At 40.1% G+C, this 24,262-nt stretch overlaps 1 protein-coding gene across 1 annotated transcript; it reads right to left on the bottom strand.

The window, feature by feature from the left end:
- Positions 1 to 21,218: 21,218 nt before the first annotated feature.
- Positions 21,219 to 22,268, bottom strand: LOC124524901 (olfactory receptor-like protein OLF3). The gene has a single exon (XM_047097333.1). It carries the CDS (start codon positions 22,170 to 22,172, stop codon positions 21,219 to 21,221), a length of 954 nt encoding a protein of 317 aa, XP_046953289.1. The 5' UTR covers positions 22,173 to 22,268.
- Positions 22,269 to 24,262: the final 1,994 nt, after the last annotated feature.

Below are 24,262 nucleotides of genomic sequence, written 5' to 3'. Positions count from 1 at the left end.
AAAGTAAAGGATAAGGGCAGTAAGAGGACATGAAGGCAGAAGCAGAACCCATAAGCATCTTGCCAGGGTCTGTGAGCAGAGAGGAGAAAGGCAAGACTTTCTATGCCTCTACTCTTACCTGATAAAGGACGAAACAAAATAAGCAGTTCTCCAAATGCCCATCTCTTTCATGGTTCAGCCACATACATTTTAATAAACTCTGCTGGCATCTTCCTCTAATCCTGATCTGCCTTTCAACTCCTCTATCATGATCCTTCCACCACCACCCCTCACTTTACTTTCTTTCCATCATGGTCAGACCAAAACAACATCTACTTACCTCAAAGGTGACTTTCAGATTTAATTCTAAAACCTCAAGAGAAAAATCTGTTCACTAAGGTTGAATTTGAACAAACCTGCAACAGAAAGTAGACATTTCTTTTTCCATTCATCTGGCAAACATTTGTGAAGTGCCACTGCTGCTAGATGTTGGGATTTCAAAGTGAATAGTATGTTTCCCTACACTTAGAGCTCACGTGGATGAAAAAGACACGGAACAGATGGTCATCACATCACTGCCCTCCCACCATTGCAATTACAAGCTGCCTGGAGAACAAGCTAGCCCATGACTCACTCTGCTGCTCTCGCCCACCCTGCACATCTCTCTACTACAGTCCTTGTCTCGTGACCAATGAGTGATCTGCTCCGAATCCATTCTCTTTTGCTTCCTGGGACCTGAAGCAAGCCACCCGGATACCCCTGAGCCTCATGGTTCTTCAATGGCACAATGTGGATAATATCGGCCAACTAAAAGGAGCTGAAGATCCAATATTCCTATACTAATGACTGAATTAGGGCAGGTATCCATTATTTGGTTTTAATAGTGGATCTAACCTTTGATTTTATACTCTGTATCTCTTTCATCTATCTCTTTCAAAGAAGATCTTATTCCTTCATTTATTCCCTCTCTTTGCCAGCCAGGGGTTTCTCTTGCTCCTCATTGACCACTTTTCCCTCATTAAAAAAAACATACAGCCTCTCAATATGGGGAGAGAAACCTTTGCTATTTATTCTAATTATTTCCTCTTTCACATCCAGAGTTCTCAAACGACTGCTATCCACTTGCTGTCACTATTTCCTCATAACATTCATCCTTTAAGCCATCAAAATGTGGTTTTCACCTTTACTAAGCCATAGAAATTATACTCTTAAAAACCACTGGTGGCCAAATACATGGGCTTTCATGTGATTTTCGCTGTTTAACTTGTAACAGCGTCAACTATTTTGCTCCTTCAAACTCTTGACTCTATCCTGTGCTTCCGCCCTGCCCTGACTTGCCTCTGATCTGTTATCTCTCATCTGCATTCTTGGGGGATTTCTCCAAACTTTCCCACTCCACTGCTGTGAGAGTCTGGTCAGTTCTGTGCTCACCAACTGCACTGTTCTGTTTTTTCCCCCTGAAGGGATTGTAATTTCTAACTAAAATAATTGTGATCAACTGTGTGCAGTTCAGCCTCAGTTCTACATTTATCTCCTGGACTCCCCTCTGGAAGGTCCAGATGCTTTCCCCAACGGCATAATGCACATCTTATAAATGTCTCACCAAGGCCTCCACTCATCTCCCCCTACACAGGATCCCTCCTGACGCCCTCATTTCTGTCAGTGCAGCAAAAGTTCTCCCACTCCCCAAACACATTCTTGCTGGACTTTTCCCTCCTCCTCCCCACTCCATGAGAGAAATCCTCTTTCTTTGTTTCCTTTATTACATATCCTCTATCTTCCCAGTGTCATTCACACTGACACTTGCCCTCATCACCCATGTCATGGAGTACAGGGCGTCCTTGTGAATTTTCCTGACTCCACCTCTACAGCTCCACCCTCCTACCCACTCCCTCCAAATCCCTCAGGAGATACAAATGTTTCCCCATCACTTCCTTGCACAAACAGATCGTGATGTCTATGTGTCCACAGAATTAAGTTTTTCCTGGACAGGGGAATTTCCACACAATCCTCAATCTGGTCCTGTTCTATTTCTTTTATTTTACTATCTCTAGCATTTATCATCATACTCTGTATTTTACAACAAAGTATTTTATTAAAATAAGCTGATTAAAATAATACTGAAATAGTGGCACCTGAGTGGCTCAGTCGACTGAGTGTCCGACTTCAGCTCAGGTCATGATCTCGCGGTCCGTGAGTTCGAGCCCCGCGTCGGGCTCTGGGCTGACAGCTCAGAGCCTGGAGCTGCTTCATATTCTGTGTCTCCCTCCCTCTCTGCCCCTCCCCTGCTCACACTCTGTCTCTGTCTCTGTCTCTGTCTCTCTCTCTCTCTCTCTCAAAAATAAACATTAAAAGAATTTTAAGTGATACTGAAATAGCTTACTGAAATACTGATAGGTTAGCTGGTTATTTTTAACCCACCAAGGCTGCTATTCATTTCCAAAGACCATGGCCTTATTTCAAAATCATTAATATCCAAATACACCTTTTGTCCACATTCATATAGTCCTTCTGGGGACTCATGGTAAACAAAGAAAACTTAAACAGACCAGCCTTTGGAAAGGCAAATGCAGGAGGAAACAAGTGTTCATCAGATGCTGAATTAACATGACCTGCAGTTAATACCATCACCTTATTATTTTGGGGTCAGTTCCACTTAAATACAGCTGGGTTTCTATCCTGGCCTAGGATAGGAAAATGAACTCAGTGCAGGATGAGGGACTTTGGATCTCATGACTCCTGTCAAGAGGCCGGAGCTTGGTCTTCTCAGATCTAACTAATTTATAGGCTCTCTAGCTCTCCCTAAATGTGTGCTTTTCACTTAAGTCAAAAAACAAAGGGGAAATGTGGGAATATTTGTTCCATTTGTCTGTATAAATAAGTCAACGGAAACCTTTTGGTACAAGGTTAGGCAGGCAGCTGATGTCCAAAAGCAGTATTGAACCAAAATGACCACAGTTAAGAGCCACATCTATTTAGTTCTTCCTCCCGCACAGTGTGTTTTGTGTTCTTTTCTGAGAATCTGTCCTACCTCTGGATACTTTGCCTTTTTTCCAGAATATTAACAATATTCTGTCAATAAACAACAGAATCCTATTTTACATATTTTCTCGACAAATCTCAAACCATTCTATGTTTTGAGCTATCATGGTCTATTCACAAATGAGTAATCCATGCTGTCTGCTCAGAAATAGTACTGAGGAATGACATCTCCTTGGACCTGATTCATCCTTGGTTCATCTCCTTGGACCTGAGCACCAGGAAGGAAGAACTTCATGCCTCTGTTTTATGAATTATGGTGGATGTAGGGTAACTACTGTGGCCATAAGAAACAGAGCACGCTATGTGACTTAGTATGAAAGATGCCATAGAAATCCTCTATGAAAAATCTCATTACTAATGCCTGAAATCTGTTATTTTTATGTGTAACATCTCCTTTTGATGACATATTTAAATCTGGAAAACATTAAATGGAAGGTTTAAAATATAAAGCAACTGATCTTTTTGTGAACTGGTATATGAATGACCCTGACACTGCAGAAAAAGTCAGGGTGAAATGTAGACAGCAACCTCAAATTTTCCCAGTTAAAATATTACCTTTATAGACCTCCACTAAAATTAGCTCCAAGTGCCTCCTCCCATTATCCAGTAATTATTAGTTGCACAAATATCAGGACTAAAATGTTCTCTCCATGACAAAGAAATAAAGACACAGAGCAGGTGAACAAATTTCTCACACAACACCTTTTATGTGACACAATACACCTAATTTAAAAGTTAAATTTTAGTCAACCATTATGATCTTTTTAAAAATCAAATCTATTCATTGATTCCATGGAAACGGTTATTTTTTTCTGTTATAAATTTCATGTAAATTCTAACAAGTTAAATGTTATTTTTCAATCCTATTCCACTTCTACCTCCTTAAATTCAACCACAATTCTTTTTCTTATCTTTTTCAAAAAAAAAATTTTAATGTTTATTTATTTTTGAGAGAGAGAGAGAGAGAGACAGAGTGTGAACAGGGGGAGGGGCAGAGAGACAGGGAGACACAGAATCTGAAGCAGGCTCCAGGCTCTGAGCTGTCAGCACAGAGCTCAACATGGGGCTCCAACCCATGAACCGTGAGATCATGACCTGAGCCGAAGTCGGAAGCTTAACCGACTAAGCCACCTAGGCGCCCCTTTTTCTTATTGTTTCAATCCCCTACTATCTGGTGACATCTTTGGCTGAAAGTATATGTCATCTGAGCAAGAAGATGAACAGTGAACAATTCAGACAGTGATGCTTGCCAGTGTTAAAACCAGGATTGGTCTTTGTCTCCACGGGGCAGATAAAATTTGGCTGCCTCCCTTCATTTACAAGCGAAAAAGTTTCATGCCATCTCTGTAACTCCCTACACCAAGGTCTGCCTTCCAATAAAATGGTCCATGCTCTAAACTGCCCTTTCCTCTCCCCATCTTAAAAAGAATGTCAGCAAAGTCAAGATCTTAAGTCAAGTTAAATACATTTCTAATGGTAAATTCTCAGGAAGTAATTTTTGGTAAAATTTGTAAACACATTTGGGAGTCACGGAAGTGAGGCATCTCCAACTCATCTGTCATAATTTAAAATCTGACCGACCTCCCAGATGGGAGCTCCTTCCACGTTCACCTCCCTACAGCTCTGCAAGAGGCCTGAGAAGAAGGATATTATGCCTCGTCCCTTGTAACCATGTGTGGCTTCTCAACATAAAGTGCCCCATTGGCCTTTTACTACGTCCTCCCCAGATTCCTGCTCTAATAGAACTGATAAGGCCTTGAAGAACTATGAACAACTACTCATCAAGAAAAATGAGGAACCTGGCCCACTGAGAAAATCTAACAAGCACTAAGAGAATTTTTACTATGCTGGTGCCACACAGACAGGATTATTTCTTGTGGTTCTCCGGAGAGGTCTTCAGTTGCTGCTGCTCACATTTTAAAATCACTTCTAATTGCACTTATTTTCCATTGCCTCTAAAACACTTGATTATATTTTGTAAGGATGGAAGTATTCAGAGTTTCACAAATGGGTGAAAAGTTTCACATACCTTTTCTGCTTACAACATTCATCGCCAAATTTACCTTCCTACTGTCATGTGTAAACATTTAAAACTAACAATGTTTTCCAGTTCTTTCGGCTAGCTGCTTCAGTAAATTATCTTCTCCCTCTCCCCGTACATTAGGAAGGGTGAATTATTGATTTGAACAGACTCAGGAGGTATATGTACACTATAGAAGTATTCCTCAGGATCTCACTTCTTTCCAGAATTATATTTCAGAACAATATTTTTTCCCACCATTCATTGCCTATTCAAAGAGTGCATGGATGGACAAAACATTGAATCAGCCTCAAAAAAACAATCTGAAACACAGTGAGGCTTATGGGTAAGCCCAGGTATCCATATTGCACATTCATTATAGCAATAATACCCCAAAGAAAAGGGGGGAAAGTCTTAAATAAGCTTTATCTCCTCTGGAAGCTTTTTATGCATCATCTTTTTTAACACTCCATTGAGTCTTAATCTTACTTGCCTTTTTATTGGAGTTCTCTACAATTTTGCTGTGACAGATAGAAATCCTGAACACAGAAACAAGCACATGAAGGTAAATCCCAGAACCTACAGACATGTTTTGTCTCATGCTGGTCAAAATAAGCCAGAATCATACATTTACATACTTGAATCTTCAATAGAAGTAGCACTTTAATTTAGAGAAAGATTCATTGGACCTAAGGCTAGACACTTAGATATTGTGTACATTTAATGCATCCATAATGGGCAGAAATATTTGCAACAACTTAATGTTTGGAACAGAAAACCCAAGGACCACTTGGGAGGGTCCCAAAAAGGTTTTATATCCTCAGAAGGCAACCAGTTTTCTACTTCCCATCTGGATTTAGCACCTGGAATTTCACATAAACAACAATTATTGACCCTCAGTTTCTCCAATATGTGCGATCCTCAAACCACCTTGATGACATATTTTATCATGATTTCACTCGGTAAATGCTCAGCTTCTTTGTAGGTCTTGTCCCCAGTGGAGAGTCTATGGCAGTACAATTCCCTCAGTTTGCTGTGTCCCCACAGTGCAATCCCTACAGCCCAATCTAGAGGAACTAACCCCAAAAATGAGAGTCAGGAGACCTCAGTTCTAGTCCCAGTTCACATTCAGAGTGTTGTAGGACTTGGAACAATCCACTTAACTATCTTACATTTCCATTTTCTAGCACTGAAAGGAAAATAAAATTACTTGGTATACATATACTTTGGGAAGATTGAGAAAAGAGACTTTATATTATTAATAATTTATCTTTTTGGAAATGTAATAAGCTTCTACCACATGTTCATGAATGTAAGACATAACTATCATTTTATAGATCTGGGCTTTTCCCTTAGGTCCTCCCCAAATATGACGCAGAGCTCATCCTTGGTATCTTCAGTTTCTATATATGAATCATTCTCTTCTGCATCCCCACCATTACACGCTTTCTCTCTCTGTCACTATGTATGTTCAGAACCAAGAACCTTTGGAACAGAAATGTATCTGAGCCCATAGCTTCAGGAAGGCAGAGCCACTTTACTAAATTGTTTAATGTATATTTATTTATTTTGAGAGACAGAAAGAGAGAGAGAAAAAGAGAGAGTGAGCACGAGCAGGGGAGGGGCAGAGACAGAGCAGGAGAGAGAGAATCCCAAGCAGGCTCCAGGCTGTCAGCAAGGAGCCTGATGTATGGCTCGATCCCAAAAACCATGAGATCATGACCTGAGCAGAAATCAAGAGTCAGACACTTGACCAGTTGAGCCACCCAGGCACCCACCCAATTTACTGCATTTGCCATACTATTTACGATGAAAAGATTGGAACATCCGTGGGTCACATCCCTGATCCAAAGACCCTAACAAGTCAGAGCTGTTCTACTTCTGCCCCTCTAGACACCTCTGCACACACCCACCCTCTGCTGGTGCCTCCGTTAGCGCTCTCAAGCGTTGATTAGTGCCTAACACACAGGCGTGTCCACTTTCGTCCAAGTTTATGTTGGTTTCTACAGAATGCTTCCCTCCAACAAAGCCATGGGCCAGACCGATGAAGGGTCCCAGACTCCTCGGGCTCCTGGCTAAGGTCTCACCTGGGACTAGTTTCGATTGTGAGGGAAACAGCTACTAGAAATTCACAGGGGTCCCACAATTGGCTCCAATGCAAAGCTAATGAGGTGCAGCAGTGTTTGAACTAGCAACATGGGGCGGACAGACTCCCCTCAGGAGCTTCATTCATTAGAGTGTCCATGGCTGACAGCACTCCCACTTCTCAAGGTCAGGGCCTCCATGTTGCCCTTCTTCTCCCCATAAAGCCTGTTCTTCTCCATCCTCTTCAAACTCTAACAATCCCTTAAAGCCAAAGGTCATTCTAAAAAGCCAAAGATGACAGCTTACTGAGGGTTCAGAATAGTCTCCTGTAGCCCCAACCTGACATTTAGCACTCATGCCCCCTTTTCACTGGGCAGTGACTAGGTCTGCAACCACACCTGGTGAGGAAAAAATCGGTTATCCCCTTGGGCTCCAAGATACCCTCGTTTCTCCTTCTGAACACAGGAGCATTGTCCTCACTCCCCTGACATGTGTGCGAAGAGCCCCCTGGGCCTGTGGCAAGCTTTGCAGGGAGGGACGCACACCCAAGTACATCTCTCACGGTACTATTCAAGTTCCAAAAATAATAGCGCTGTAGAAACAGATTTAATGCTCCAAATAGGATCTACAAACATAGAGTCTTATGGTCTCCAGGAAAAAAAAAAAAGTGTGGGGATCCAAAGTCATTAATAATCAATCTCCCTGTCAGCGAATCCTTTGTCCCTTCCTCTCCCAGTCAAATACCCAGTCCCTCTCAGCACCATGATGTACACATCCACGCACTTACCCGCTGTCCACACCTCCCCCCTCGATGCTCACTCAGCCATCTGCTTGTCAGCTCAGCCACCCACCTAGGCATCCCCTCAGCATCTACATGCCACCTCACCTACTTCCCTAACGTCCAGGAGTTATCTCCCAGGCATCCTTTCTTCTCATCCATGTGGGTGTCATCCTGCTTGTCCACTCATTCTGCCATGTTATCTAACGCCTGACACCACAGCACCCGTGACTTTGACAATGCTGCTGTGACCATCCAAGCAATAGAAAGGGAAAGTAGAGATGCTTCTCTTTCCTCACCTGAGTTTCTGCACTCCCATAGAACTGACAGAATTGGTGGGATACTTTGAGGAAAGCTGGAAACATTCCATGGTTGGGAGAGCTGTAGTCACCGAACCCAGACGTTCACATCACTGCTGTTTTTCTCCACTCATCTGTAGACAACAAAGGAAACTCCCAAATTCCAAGCTTTGATAAGGACCCCACAGCACTCAGTAACTTCTGCTCCAAACTTGGAGGGCCTTCTTTGTCATTCAACCTCCATCACTCAGGAAGTTATACCAACTTGGACTCCAAATATGTGTAGCATGGATCCTCCCTTTCCATTGTTAATGCTACTGACTACTACTGTTTTAGTATTTGTACCAAAGTGCCAAGTAATTCAGTGCATTTCAAAGTGATAGCCTTCATTGGACCCAGGCTCACTGAATCAGAAACTACACAGGAAGGTCAGCAAACTGTGTCTTAATGAGTCCTTCAAGCGTTTCTAATAGAATAAATTTGAGAATGCCTGGAACAATTTATTTGTAAACCACCGACCCATTAATCCTTCATTATAACACTTTATTTTACCATTACCCACTTCACAAGTATTTGGTCTATAGTCTCCAGTGACCTGAATGCCACATCTCAACCAACTGAGAGAGAATAGGTTCAAATTCAACCAGAATTTCAATTTTTCCCACTTCTCTCCCCTGTGAGCCCCCACTCATCCTACAATTCCTGCTTTTCCACAAACAGTAAATACTCTCTTCTGCCCAGGAAGGTCATCTCTAGGGTCTGCCTAGGAATTGAAATAGTTCTTTCAAGAAGCATTTGTGACAAACATAATAATATATAGTATCAATGTGTAGGCTTGGTTTGCAAGGTAAACATGAATATAACAAAGTATTTGCTCCAAACGCTATGCATATAATTTGGGTAAGCTGCTTTCAGAGGAGCAGTTTATTTGACTTAAATTCCTGGCCTTAAAAATCATAATTTGCCATTTTAAATATTACTTAACTGTAAATTATCACTCCCATCTCCCATTTATACTTTGTCTTTTAAAACACACCTTTAAAAGTGAAAATATATCACTCTTGTACAGGATGTTTCTAGGGGCAAAGTGAGGAGGGAGACAGGGAATACATGGGAACTCTCTGTACTTCCTGCTCAGTTGTGCTATGAATCTAAAACTGCTCCAAAAAACACAGTCTCCTAAGGGTACCTGGGTGGCTCAGTCGGTTAAGTACACGGCTTCAGCTCAGATCATGATCTCACTCTTTGTGAGTTCGAGCCCTGCCTCACACTCCCTGCTTTCAGCACAGAGCCTGCTTTGGATTTGGATCCTGTCTCCTTCTCTCTCTCTCTCTGCCCTTCCCCCCACCCCTGCTCATGCTCTTTCTCTCAAAAAAAAAAAATTAAAATAAAGAAATTGCTATTATTTTAAAAAACCACAGTCTCCTTTAAAGGAAATAATATAAAGTTTTTCAGGTTGTTCTAACTCAAAAGTTTTGCAGTTCTAGGCTGTAAAAGGCTGGAAAGAACATCGGTTCCATCCTAAACGAAGAGAGGGTAAACTGCAGAGTCATAACTAGTCCTGAAATCATCAGAAAGCTGAGATGCAGGGCAACCCAACAGCATGAAATCTCAGGAAAGACCAGCACATGCAGGCAGAGATAGGACGTGAGGTCTCACTCACCTGGGCCAGAGCCTGGGAGGAAGACAAGCCTGGGAGAGTTGCTTTCACAAAGGGCTCACGTTGGGCAGTGGGTTACTAGAAGCACAGAATGGCTGAAGCCACAGCAAAAAGAGGCCCACCAGCTCCTGGGATTTTCTCCACACACTTGGAACGGTCCTGGCGAGGATGTCAGGGAAGAGTAGAAAACCAGAGAAAGCCTCCTCCGTGGTCCAGGTTTGGTGAAGGCACCACAGCCGCGCAGCTGCGGAAGGCAGGCCCTGGGCACAGGCTCCGTCTCCGTTTTGGAACAAAAGCCTGAGCCACTGGGGGGAGGGCAGCAAACTCTGTTCCCTCAGAGACGATGAAGACTCATTACTGAGGGAAGAGAACAGAGCAGGGGGAAAAACAACAACAACAACATTCTTTCATTCTTTCTCGAGGGTCCTTGGGGCAGGAGACCACTCTGTTCAGACAGGGAACCATCTCATCAGGCTGCAGGGGTGGAAAGACCACTAAGAAGGCCCCAACATGAGGCACAGCACTAAAGGATGTGCCTGAGACTGAGAACGACCCAGGAGAAGGGGAAGAAAGCCTCACCCTCCATCACCAGGCCAGCAGGAACTGAGGAACAAGTCACAGCTGTTACCAGGGCATAGGGGAAACCTGCGGACCAACACACTGTCCACATGCAGCCTCACGGCCAGAGCCTAAAACTCAGGGTGGCTCACAACACCAGGGAAAGCCCTCCAACCCCTGAACACCCCACCCTCAGCACAAGGGAGAGAGAACGTTAATTTGCTGGTAGATGGGGACAAATACAGAACTCAAACCCAGCTCAACCCATGACTGCACTGATTGCCACACTCTCCTCAGCAAACAAGACCCAGGTCAGTCAGAAGAGATGTGCCCATTCCAACACATAATGCTATTTATCTTAGTTTATTATCCTGCATGCAAAATGTTCAGTTGTCAGTCAAAATTAAGAGGAAAAGGCAAGACAAAGTTCAGTGTCATTGAACAAAGAAATTAACAGAACCAGAATCCGATGTACTTGGTTAAAGATGTACTTGGTAAAAGGTTTAAATAACTCTCATACATTAAGAATCTACTGGAAAAAATGGACAGTGTCACAAATGCTTGAGGAATGTCAATAAAGAATGGAAAACTACATGGAGGCATTAAATAAAAGTGCTGACACGAAGAACACAGAAACAGAAGTAAAGACCGCTTATGAGCTAACTCAGCTGAGCTGAGGAACCATCAGTGAGTCTGCAAGCAGAAAGGCAGATTCAGAGAGGTCACCTGTGCGCTGCCCTTGAAGGTGGGGGAAGGGACAGCAAAGGCATGGAGGCAGGGGGAAGGCTCAGGGATCCTGCGGTGGACAGTGAAGCGTCCCGAACATTTCAGCATCTGGATACAGCATCTCCACATACTTTCCTCCTTTGCGTGTCATGTGTATATTCGTATTTTTGACTAATTTTCTTCTCCTTCAACTCTTTTCCTACTATTTTATATAGGGCTGTCCATGGTGGTAAATTTTAGAGTTTATTCCACCATGTACAGAACATTCAGACAGGATTATGACATTTTAAAGAAGATGGTGACTCCGTATAGGAATTGCCATTTGGGAGATCAAGTGTTACTCTGAAATCTCTTATAGTTTTTTTTTGTTTTGTTTTGTTTTTTTTTTAATTTTTTTTTTCAACGTTTATTTATTTTTGGGACAGAGAGAGACAGAGCATGAACGGGGGAGGGGCAGAGAGAGAGGGAGACACAGAATCGGAAACAGGCTCCAGGCTCTGAGCCATCAGCCCAGAGCCTGACGCGGGGCTCGAACTCACGGACCGCGAGATCGTGACCTGGCTGAAGTCGGACGCTTAACCGACTGCGCCACCCAGGCGCCCCGTATAGTTTTTTTTTTTAATTGAAGTATAATTGACATACAATATCCAATTCGTTTCAACCATACATCATAGTGAATCAATATTTTTATATAATATGAAATGATCCACACAATAGATCCAGTTACCATCTGTCATCAGACAAATTTATTATACTATTGTTGATTTTATTCCCTATGCCAAACATTACACCTTTATGAGTTATTTTATGTTGAAAGTTTGTACCTCTTAATCCCCTTCACCTACCCCCCCAACCATTCCCCACTTTGGTAACCATCAGTTTGTTCCCTGTATGAGTCTGTTTCTGTTTTGTTCCTATGCTACGGTTTTTAGATTCCAAATGTAAGTGAAATCGTGGTATTTGTCTTTCTCTGACTTATTTCACCTAGCACGATACCCTCTAGTTCCATCCATGTTGTCACAGATGGCAAGATTTCATTCTTTTTTATGGTTGACTAATATCTCATAGAGTATATACACCATATCTTCTTTATCCGTTCATCTATCCATGAACATGTATGTAGCCTCCATATCTTGGCCATTATAAATACTGCTGCAGTGACATAGGGGTGCATATATCTCTTCAATTTATTTTTATTTCTTAGGATAAATACCCAGAAGTGGAATTGTTGGGTCATACGATATTTCTATTTTTAATTTTTTTTTTTTAATTTTTTTTTTAACATTTTATTTATTTTTGAGACAGAGAGAGACAGAGCATGAACGGGGAAGGGGCAGAGAGAGAGGGAGACACAGAATCGGAAGCAGGCTCCAGGCTCTGAGCCATCAGCCCAGAGCCCGACGCGGGGCTCGAACTCACGGACCGCGAGATCGTGACCTGAGCCGAAGTCGGACACTTAACCGACTGAGCCACCCAGGCGCCCCATATTTTTAATTTTTTTAATAGTCTCCATACTGTCTTTCATAGTGGCTGCACCAATTTATATTCCCACCAACAGTTGTATGAGGGTTCCTTTTTTTCCACATCTTTTCCAGCACTTGTTATTTTTTGTCTTTTTGATAATAGCCAATCTGACCATTGTGAGGTGATATCTTATTGTGGTTTTGATTTGCGTTTCCCTGATGATTAGTGACGTTGAACATCTTTTCATGTGCCCATTTGACATCTTTTTATCTTCTTTGAAAAAATGTCCATTCAAATTTTCTGCCCATTTTTTATATGGGTTGTTTGTTTTTTGATATTAAGTTGGATAAATTTATATATTTTGGATATTAAACCCTTATCAGATGTATGATTGAAAATATTTTTTCCCATTAAGTAGGTTGCCTGTTTGTTTTGTTGATGGGTTCTCTTTCTGTACAAAAGCTTTTTAGTTTGATGTAATCCCATTTTACAAATTTTTTGCTATTATTGCACTTGCCTGAGGAGACTAATCCACAAAAAAATACTGCCAAGACTAATATAAAAGAGCTTAATGAGTTTGGAAGCATTCCTCCCACTTCAATGTTTTGGGGATATTTTGAGTAGAATAAGTATTAACTCTTTTTTACATATTTGGTAGAATGCACCTGTGAAGCTGTCTGGTTCTGGACTTTTGTTTGCTGGTTTTTTAATAACACTAATTTTAATTACTTGTAATTGGTCTATTCAGATTGCTTATTTCTTTTTGATTCAGTCTTAGAAGGTTGTGTTTCTAGGAATTATCAGTTTCTTCTAGGTTTTCCAATTTGTTAGCATATAATTGTTTGTAGTAGTCTTTCAGGATCCTTTGTATTTCTGTGGTGTCAGTTGTAACTAGTCTTTCAATTCTTTTTTTTTTTTTTTGAAGTTTTAAATTTGGGTTTATTTCCTCTGCTTCCTTGATACCCACTTTATTAGGCATCTTTTTTTTATTTTTTATTTTTTAAAATTTATATCCAAATTAGTTAGCATATAGTGAAACAATGATTTCAGGAGTAGATTCCTTAATTCCCCTTACCCATTTAGCCCATCCACCCTCCCACAACCCCTCCAGTAACCCTGTGTTTGTTCTCCATATTTATGAGTCTCTTCTGTTTTGTCCCCCTCCCTGTTTTTATATTCTTTTTGTTTCCCTTCCCTTATGTTCATCTGTTTTGTCTCTTACAGTCCTCATATGAGTGAAGTCATATGATTTTTGTCTTTCTCTGACTAATTTCACTTAGCATAATACCTCCAGTTCCATCCATGTAGTTGCAAATGGCAAGATTTCACTCTTTTTGATCCCCGAGTAATACTCCATTGTATGTATGTATGTATGTATGTATGTATATATATACCACATGCTCTTTATCCATTCATCCATCAATGGACGTTTGGGCTCTTTCCATACTTTTGCTATTGCTGATAATGTTGCTATAAACATGGGGGTGCGTGTGTCCCTTGGAAACAGCACACCTGCATCCCGTGGATAAATGCCTAGTAGTGCAATTTCTGGGTCGTAGGGTAGTTCTATTTTTAGTTCTTTGAGGAACCTGCATACTGTTTTCCAGAGGGCTGCACCAGTTTGCATTCCCACCAACAATGCAAAAGAGATCCTCTTTTGGAGGATAAAGAGCTGCGCAGAAGCTTTTTATTTTGATGAGGTTCCAGTAGTTCATTTTTGCTTTTGTTTCCCTTGCCTCCAGAGACGTGTTGAGTAAGAAGTTGCTGTGGCCAACATCAAAGAGGGTTTTGCCTGCTTTCTCCTCGAGGATTTTGATGGCTTCTGTCTTACATTTAGGTCTTTCATCCATTTTGAGTTTATTTTTATGTATGGTATAAGAAAGTGGTCCAGGTTCATTCTTCTGCATGTCATTGTCCAGTTTTTCCAGCACCACTTGCTGAAGAGACTGTCTTTATTGCATTGGATATTCTTTCCTGCTTTGTCAAAGATTAGTTGGCCACACGTTTATGAGTCCATTTCTAGGTTCTCTATTCTGTCCCATTGATCTGAGTGTCTGTTCTTGTGCCAGTACCATACTGTCTTGATGATTACAGCTTTGTAGTATAGCTTGAAGTCTGGGATTGTGATGCCTCCTGCTTTGGTTTTCTTTTTTAAGATTGCTTTGGCTATTCGGGGTCTTTTCTGGCTCCATACAAATTTTAGGATTATTTGTTCTAGCTCTGTGAAGAATGCTGGTGTTACTTTGATAGGGATTGCATTGAATATGTAGATTGCTTTGGGTAGTATCGACATTTTAACAATATTTGTTCTTCCTATCCAGGAGCATGGAATCTTTTTCCATTTCTTTGTGTCTTCTTCAATTTCTTTCATAAGCTTTCTATAGTTTTCAGTGTATAGATTTTTCACCTCTCTGGTTAGATTTATTCCTAGGTATTTTATGGTTTTTTGTGCAACTGTAAATGGGATCGATTCCTTTATTTCTCTTTCTGTTGCTTCATGGTTGGTGTATAGGAATGCAACTGATTTCTGTGCTTTGATTTTATATCCTGCAGCTTTGCTGAATTCATGAATCAGTTCTAGCAGTTTTTTGGTGGAATCTTTTGGGTTTTCCATATAGAGTATCATGTCATCTACAGAGAGTGAAAGTTTGACCCCCTCCTGGCTGATTTGGATGCCTTTTATTTCTTTGTGTTGTCTGAATGCAGAGGCTAAGACTTCCAATACTATGTTGAATAACAGTGGCGAGAGTGGACTTCCCTGTCTTGTTCCTGACGTTTGGGGGAAAGCTCTCAGTTTTTCCCCATTGACAATGATATTAGCGTTGGGTCGTTCATATATGGGTTTTATGATCTCGAGGTATGTTCCTTCTATCCTACTTTCTTGAAGATTTTTATCAAGAAAGGATGCTGTATTTTGTCAAATGCTTTCTCTGCATCTATTGAGAGGATTATATAGTTCTTGTCCTTTCTTTTATTGATGTGATGAATCACGTTGATTGTTTTGCAGATATTGAACCAGCCTTGCATCCCAGGTATAAATCCTGCTTGGTCGTGGTGAATAATTTTTTTAATGTATTGTTGGATCTGGTTGGCTAATATCTTGTTGAGGATTTTGCATCCATGTTCATCAGGGAAATTGGTCTATAGTTCTCCTTTTTAGTGGGGTCTCTGTCTGGGTTTGGAATCAAGGTAATGCTGGTTTCATAGAAAGAGTTTGGAAGTTTTCCTTCCATGTCTATTTTTTGGAACAGTTTCAAGAGAATAGGTGTTAACTCTTCCTTAAATGTTTGGTAGAATTCCCCTGGAAAGCCATCTGGCCCTGGACTCTTGTTTTTTGGCAGGTTTTTGATTACTAATTCGATTTCCTTACTGGTTATGGGTCTGTTCAAATTTTCTATTTCTTCCTGTTTCAGTTTGGTGGGAACTTGGAAGTTGTCCATTCCTAGGAAGTTGTCCATTTCTTCCAGATTGCCCATTTTGTTGGCATATAATTGCTCATAATATTCTCTTATTATCGTTTTTATTTCTGCTGTGCTGGTTGTGATCTCTCCTCTTTCATTCTTGATTTTATTTATTTGGGTCCTTTCCTTTTTCTTTTTGAGAAAACTGGCTAGTGGTTTATCCATTGTGTTAATTCTTTCAAAGAACCAGCTTCTGGTTTCATTGATCTGTTCTACTGTTTTTCTTGGTTTCGATAGCATTAATTTCTGCTCTACTCTTTATTATTTCCTGTCTTCTGTTGGTTTTGGGTTTTATTTGCTGTGCTTTTTCTAGCTCCTTAAGGTGTAAGGTTAGGTTGTGTATCTGAGATCTTTCTTCCTTCTTTAGGAAGGCCTGGATTGCTATATACTTTCCTCTTATGACCGCCTTTGCTGCGTCCCAGAGGTTTTGGGTTGTGGTGTTATCATTTTCATTGACTTCCATATACTTTTAAATTTCCTCTTTAACTGCTTGGTTGGCCCATTCATCCTTTAGTAGGATGTTCTTCTGTCTCCAAGTAGTTGTTACCTTTCCAAATTTTTTCTTGTGGTTGATTTCGAGTTTCATAGCATTGTGGTCTGAGAATATGCATGGTATGATCTCGATCTTTTTGTACTTACTTAGGGCTGACTTGTGTCCCAGTATATGGTCTATTCTGGAGAACGTTCCATGTGCACTGGAGAAGAATGTATATTCTGCTGCTTTAGAATGAAATGTTCTGAATATATCTGTTAAGTCCATCTAGCCCAGTGTGTCATTCAAAGGCATTGCTTCCTTGTTGATTTTTTGATTAGATGATCTGTCCATTGCTGTGAGTGGGGTGTTGAAGCCTCCTACTATTATGGTATTACTATCAATGAGTTTCTTTATGTTTGTGATTAATTGATTTACATATTTGGGTGCTCTCACATTTGGCGCCTAAATGTTTACAGTTGTTAGGTCTTCTTGGTGGACAGACCCCTTGATTATAATATAATGCCCTTCTGCATCTCTTGATACAGTCTTTATTTTAAAGTCTAGATTGTCTGATATAAGTATGGCCACTCCAGCTTGCTTTTGTTGACCACCAGCATGATAGATGGTTCTCCATCCCCTTATTTTCAATCTGAAGGTGTCTTTAGGTCTAAAGTGGGTCTCTTGTAAACAGTATATAGATGGATCTTGTTTTCTTATCCATTCTGTTACCATATGTCTTTTGATTGGAGCACTGAGTCCATTGATGTTTAGATCTTTCAATTCTGATTTAATTTATTTGAGTCCTCTTTTTTCTTGATGAGTCTGGCTAGAGGTTTATCAATTTTGTTTATCTTTTCAAATAATCAGATTTTGGTTTCATTGATTTTTTAATGCTTATTTATTTTTGAGAGAGGGAGAGCAAGGGAGGGGGAGACAGAGGGGGAATAGAGGATCCAAAGTGGTCTCTGTACTGACAGCATAGAACCCAATATGGGGCTCAAACTCATGAACTGTGAGATCATGACCTGGGCCAAAGTCACACACTTAACTGACTGAGTCATCCAGGTGCCCCTTCGTTGATATTTTTAATTGACTTTTGTTTCTATTTTATTTTTTCTCTTCTGACCTATATTATTTCCTTTCTTCTACTAACTTTGGGCTTTGTTGTTGTTCTTCTTCTTATTTTTCTAGTTCCTTTAGTGCAAATTTAGATTGGGGGGTGGGGGGGGATTTTTCTTGTTTCTTATGGTAGGCCTGTATTGCTATAAATTTCCCTCTTAGAACAGGTTTTGCTGCATCTCAGTAATTTTAGAAAGTTGTGTTCCCATTTTTATTTTTTGCAAGAAATTTTTTGTTTTCCTCTATGATTTCCTCATTGATCCATTAGTTGTTTACGAGGATGCTGTTTAGTGTCCACATGTTTGTGTTTCTCCAGTTTTCTTATAACTGATATCTAATTTCACATTATAATCAGAAAAAAATGTTTGACATGATTGAATTTAATAAGACTTGTTTTTTAATTAATTTTTAAAATTTTTACTTTTTAAATAGGCTCCACGCCCAGCACAAGCCCAACATGGTCTGAACTCATGACCCTGAGATCAAGACCTGAGCTGAAATCAAGAATTGGATTTCTGACTGAGCCTCCCAGGCCCTCCTATTGAGGCTTGATATATGACCTAACATGTGACCTATACTGGAGAATGTTCCATGTGTACTTGAGAAGAATGTATATTCTGCTGCTTGTGAGTAGTATATTCTGTATCTATTAAGTTCATCTGGCCTAATATATTGTTTAAGGTCAATGCATCCTTACTGATTTTCTGTCTGGATGATCTATCTATTGATATAAGTGGGCATTAATGTCCCCTACTATTATTATATAAATGTTTTGATTTCTCCTTTTATGTCTATAAATATTTGCTTTATATATTTAAGTGCTTCTATGTTGGGAGCATAAATATTTACAGATGTTATAGTGTCTTCTTGGATCAACATCGTTATTATTATTTAATGCCCTGCTTTGTCTTTTGTTACAGTCTTTGTTTTAAAACCTATTTTTTTAATATGACTATTACTACAGCTTTCTTTTCATTCCATTTGCATGGAATCTCTTTTCCTATCCCATCATCTTCAGTCTTTATGTGCCCTTAGATCTGAGATCAGTCTCTTGTAGACAGTGTATAGATGGATCTTGTTTTTTACCCATTCAGCCTCCCTATGTCCTTTGATTGGAGCATTTAGTCCATTTGCATTTAAAGTAATTATTGACAGATATGTATGTCTTGCCATTTTGTTAATTATTTTCTGGTTGTTTACATAGTTCTTTTCTGCTCTTTTGGTCTTCTGTTTGTCTGTTTCCTCGTGGTTTGATGGTTTTATTAAGTGATATGTTTGTGTTCCTTTCTCTTTTTGTGTACATGTACCTATTATAGGTTTTGGGTTTGTGGCTACCGTGAGATATATACATCTGTATGTATATATGTATGTATGAGTGTGTATACAATCAGTCTATTTTTAGCTGATAGTCAATTAACTTTGAACACATTTTAAACCAATTTTGAAAATTGTTAAATCATGCGACTTGACTTGACTTTTCTCTTTCCCCACTGCCACTAGTTTAGTTCATATTCTTCTAGTGTCTCTGTAGTACTGTTGGAGAAGACAGCCAGCTGGACTCCTTGCCTCTAATATCCTCTTCCTCTGAATCATTTCCAAGAGTGATAACTCTAAAATGTAAGCTTTATCAAGCTCTAATCCTGTTTAAAAATCTTTACTACATCCATAATGCTGTTAAAGTTAAAAGACAGTTTGGTATTTGGTGCCCTCAGTGATGCCTTCTTTCCCTGCCTGCTTCATCCTCACTGCTTCCTCAACTTCTCTGACCTGTAATCCAGCTTAAGGACATTTTTTTAATTCTTGTGCTTTCTTCCAGCTCTGCACCTTTCACAGTTGTTACTTTGCTTGAGTTGTTGTCATCTCAATACCTTGTTCTCACTTTCCTGGTACAAGTACCATTTCTGATCCTTTCATACAGGAAGACTTCAGCAATCACCCCCAAAGGCTTACTCACTGAGAAACTTATCACATTGCATTTTAATTGCTTCACCATCTATCATCTCTGCTCTGTAGTTATATCATGGTCAGGAATGATTCATATTGATTATTGTGTCTCAAAAGCCATTCAAGGTTACAAATACATAGTAAATTCTCCATTAATATTTCTTGAATTAACACCAAGAGATATTTAGCCCACTAGTATTGACATCTTTTGACAATCTGCCTATATCACACATTGTAGGACCAAATTGTTTTAGAGTAAATTAAAATATCAAATGGGCTGTGGATTACATGAGACTTCAACCTTCTGAACACTGAGATTGTGTGATAATGTGTTCACAAATGGGAGAACTACAAATTTACTGACTTACAGAAGACACAGCAGGAAGAAAGGACTTTGAGACTTCTTCAAGGGAGTGAGAAGATGAGCTACTATCACATTCTTTCTCCTCTTTCCCTTTCCTTATCCATTGTAGAATATTTCTTCCACCTTCTTTTTCCTTATTTAGGAAATCCAGTCTCATATATTCCACTTTCTAGTTTACAAAGATCAGATAGGGCCCTGGGAGGAGGTATGGGAGAAGATGTTCAATACGGAGAATAAAGGAAGACACTTCACAGCTGACTCAACTATCCTGATTCCCAAAATACATATTGAAATTGTCTTGCCTTTCACTGGCTTTGGCTCAGCAATCTGTCCTTTCTAAGATTAACTGTATTTTTTATATTTTATGCATTAATTAATATTTTATGTACTTATTGTTCCTGAAGTCTCAAAAAAGAGGTTATGGATTTTTCAGAGATTGGACAGTTTTAACATTTATGGTACTCCTTATATGTGCAGTAAAATTCCTCTCAAACTGTTTGTATGCTATCCAGTAGTAATCTAAACATGGCTTTTCCTTGACTGGCACTAGTCGTGTACACACACCTTTGGTTACATGCCAGTCACTGTAAAACAAGACCTTCAGTTGATGCTCCTCCACTGAGGTACTTTCATCAGACAGATGAGATGCTGTGAGCACATGTAGCAGCTCCAGCACAAAGCCATCTTAACAGCCTTGAGAGCATCTCTCTTCTCAGAACAGCAACTCACACAATACTGGAGAAGGATATACCTGCTGTGCACTATTTTGAGACTAAAAAATAAAAACCGCTTTAGTTCTCAATGGAAACATACAAACCTTTTATAAAATTTGGATGATTAAGAATTAGGGGCCCAAAATAAGATCCACAATTAGGTCCATGAATACAAATAGCGTGACACATCAAAACAGCAAATTGTACTTTTTGTTCAAAGGACAAATTTATGTACTTTGTCCCAGGACAAATTTATGTATATGTCCCAGGACTTATGAAAGGAGATTGAGTAAGGGCGGGAAGTTCCATTACCACAGTGCTTAACTCCACTGAACATGCTGCTGTGACATAAAAATACACTCACAGCCCACACCCAAACCCACCCTCCAGCCTCCTACCCAGCATCACCAGTACATGTGTCAGCATCTCCTTCCTGGTTGCCAGGGCAATGCAGGTGATGCCTGCCATATCTGAATTAAGTGGGAGAAAACACAGGCAAAGCTCTTTTCTCTAGCTAATGCTCAGGATTCATCAAGTTGCCAGTTTTGATGTTAATCCAGATAACTGTCCTAATAGTTTCTGCCAGGCACCCTTCACCTCCTTATTCCTTATGCTATAAATCATGGGGTTCAGCACGGGCATCAGAATGGCATAGAAGACAGAAATCAACTTCTCCTGAAGGACAGAAGGGCTGGAGTGGGGCTGGATGTAGGTGAAAATGGTCATGCCATAGCACAGGACGACCACTGTGAGGTGAGACGCACAGGTGTGGAAGGCTTTCTTTCTTCCCTCTCTGGACTGGATCTTCAGGATGGTAGAGATGATCTGGATGTAGGACAAGAGGACCAGGCAGAAGGGTGTCATCAGCAAGACAATGCTAGAAACCATGATCGTGATCTCATTGGAGGAGGTGTCCACACAGGCCAGTCTGACCACAGCTAGGATTTCACAGGATATGTGATCAATATACTTGTTTGCGCACATGGGCAGCTGAAAGGTGATGATGGTCTGCATGAGAGAGTTGAGAGAACCACTGACCCAGGATATGATGGCCAACCTGGTACAGAGCCCTCCATGCATGATGACCGAGTATCGCAGGGGGTCGCACACAGCCACATAGCGGTCGTAAGCCATCACTGCCAGTAGAACAAACTCAATCCCACCCAAGCCCAAGGAGAAAAATAACTGGGCTGCACAGCTCACAAATGGGATTGCTTTATGTTCTGCAAGAAAATGCGCCAGCATCTGAGGAACAATACTTGTGGCATAAGAGACATCAACAAGGGAGAGGTTGGTGAGAAAGAAGTACATGGGAGTGTGGAGTCGGCTGTCCAGTCTGATCAGAAGAGCAATGAGGAAGTTCCCCAGCACTGTCACCAAGTACATGATCAAGAAGAGGACAAAGAGTGAGACCTGTGTGTCCCAGTCACTGGACAGACCAAGGAGAATGAACTCTTTCACCCACGTCTGGTTATCTGTGTCCATTAAAAAACATAGGATTATTAATCTGCAGAAGGAGACAGAAATAGCAGAAACTACTTAATTCAAGAACCGTAAAAATAACTTCTTAAAAGAATGCATATTGAATACAACCTGTCAGCCTTAACCAGATGTTTCTGATCATGTGTGAATCACAATAATAGGTTTGATCCTAATATGCATTCTCCATAAGAGAGACAAGTCATTCCTTCAAAATGAGCAGATAGTCTTAGGGATTTCTTGGAGGCCTAGAGATAATGCAGTACAATTTTAGGGGCTATGTATCTTTTCAATTTACCACAGTTTCCAGGGCAACAGAGGATTATAGGTTACAATGGGGGGATGAAGTGATAGACAACAAAGATCAACATGATTCAAAGTCAAGAACAACCTTACATTATCTACTACAATAAACATGATAAAAGGAATAAACAACAACAAGAGAGAGAGAGACAGAGATTCAGAAGTGGCAGATGTATAGTACAAACATGGCTAGTATCTCATGCACAGATCTGGAATTTGAGAAGCTGGATATGAATCTTCTCTTATGACATACCAAATATGTGATTCGGGTTAGAGACTTAAGCTTTTACATATGAAATGTGATAACACTGCATAACTCACAAGTAGATTTAAGGCCAAATGTAGATAACTTATGAGGAACTTATAAACTGTTATTGGTAGTTGGACTACAGCAGGATTCAGCACTAGGTATCACAACATGAGCTCTTCCCCAGAAGAGACAGAGGAACAAATGTACTTTCCTTCACATCCCCTCCACCCTACACTCAATGCTAGAATAATCATCCTAAAACACAAATTTAATCACACCACTTCCATGCACATATATATGTGGGATATCTAACTGCCTACAGAATTAAGAACATCACAGATGGGGGAGTATTCAAACACTCATTAAGGAGGACCTACTCTATTGTTGCTTTTATTAATTTTAGCATTTATTATTATCTGGGTGCTTTAGAGCCAAGTGTTTTACTAAAGTATCCTGCAAATGCTTAAATACTTTGCATGGATATGTCAGCTAACTATTTTTAACCCATCAGAAGTATATTTATTTCTAAAGTCAATTGCCTTGATTTTAAAATAATTTAAATTCAAAATAATTGATATCCAAATATGCCTGTTTTCTATAGTCATAAAGTCTCCGTTTAGACTCCTGGTAGATTAAGAAACTAGAAATATCATCTATACTTATTTTTGTTTGTTTGTTTGTTTGTTTTTAGAGAAAGAGAGAGTCTGTGTGCACATGTGTATGCATGTGGGTGGGGGGCAAAGGGAAAGACAGAATGTCAAACAGGCTCCACATCCAACATGGGGCTCAATCACATGACCCCAAGAATCACAACCTGAGCTGAAATCAGGAATTGGATGCTCAACTGATGGAGCCACCCGGGCACCCCCAAATAGTATCTATATTTTAAAAGCCAAATGAAGGAGGAAATATGGGTTGATCAGGTGATTTTAACACCTGCAATGAAACCATTCCCACATTCCTTTGGATCAGCTTTCAGCTAAATAGAGCTGGATTCCTAGTCTGCCCTCAGATGCACAATGAAATAATTGGTAGACAGTGTGCTGCACATCTAAACATTTTGTGTTAGAAAAATACAGCTTAGTCTTCTCAACTCTAATGGATTTGGGGATTTCATGCTATCCTCAAACTGTGCTATTCATTAACGTCAATAAGTAAGACAGACTTTTGAGATTATTTGTTCCCTTTTTCTCAGTAAAAATGAAATGCCCACATCCTTGTCATACAGGACTAGGGACACAGCTCTTACTTAAAGTCAGGTGTGAAAAACGAACACAGTTAGGAACCATTCTGGTTAGCTCCTCCTCCTGTACAAGACCATTTTGTGTTTTCTTCTCACTGTTCACCTCATCTCTAGCTGCTTTTTCTGTAGATACTTACTGTTCCTTTAATAAATAATAATTAATAAATAAATAATAGCAAAATCCTGTTTCACATCCTTTGGATCATATCTTCCTCATACTCATCAATCCTCCAACCACACCTATGTATGTTTGGAGATTTGTTAACCCAAAACTGAACAATTTATGCTGCCTGCTCAGAC

The sequence above is a fragment of the Lynx rufus genome, unplaced genomic scaffold, assembly GCF_022079265.1.
Source record: "Lynx rufus isolate CCGP_SWC_20201006 ecotype Redwood Valley unplaced genomic scaffold, mLynRuf1.p SCAF_4, whole genome shotgun sequence".
NCBI classification, from domain to species: domain Eukaryota; kingdom Metazoa; phylum Chordata; class Mammalia; order Carnivora; family Felidae; genus Lynx; species Lynx rufus.
The sequence above is the reverse complement of the archived record's forward strand: the minus strand, read 5'-3'. Positions and strand labels throughout refer to the sequence as shown.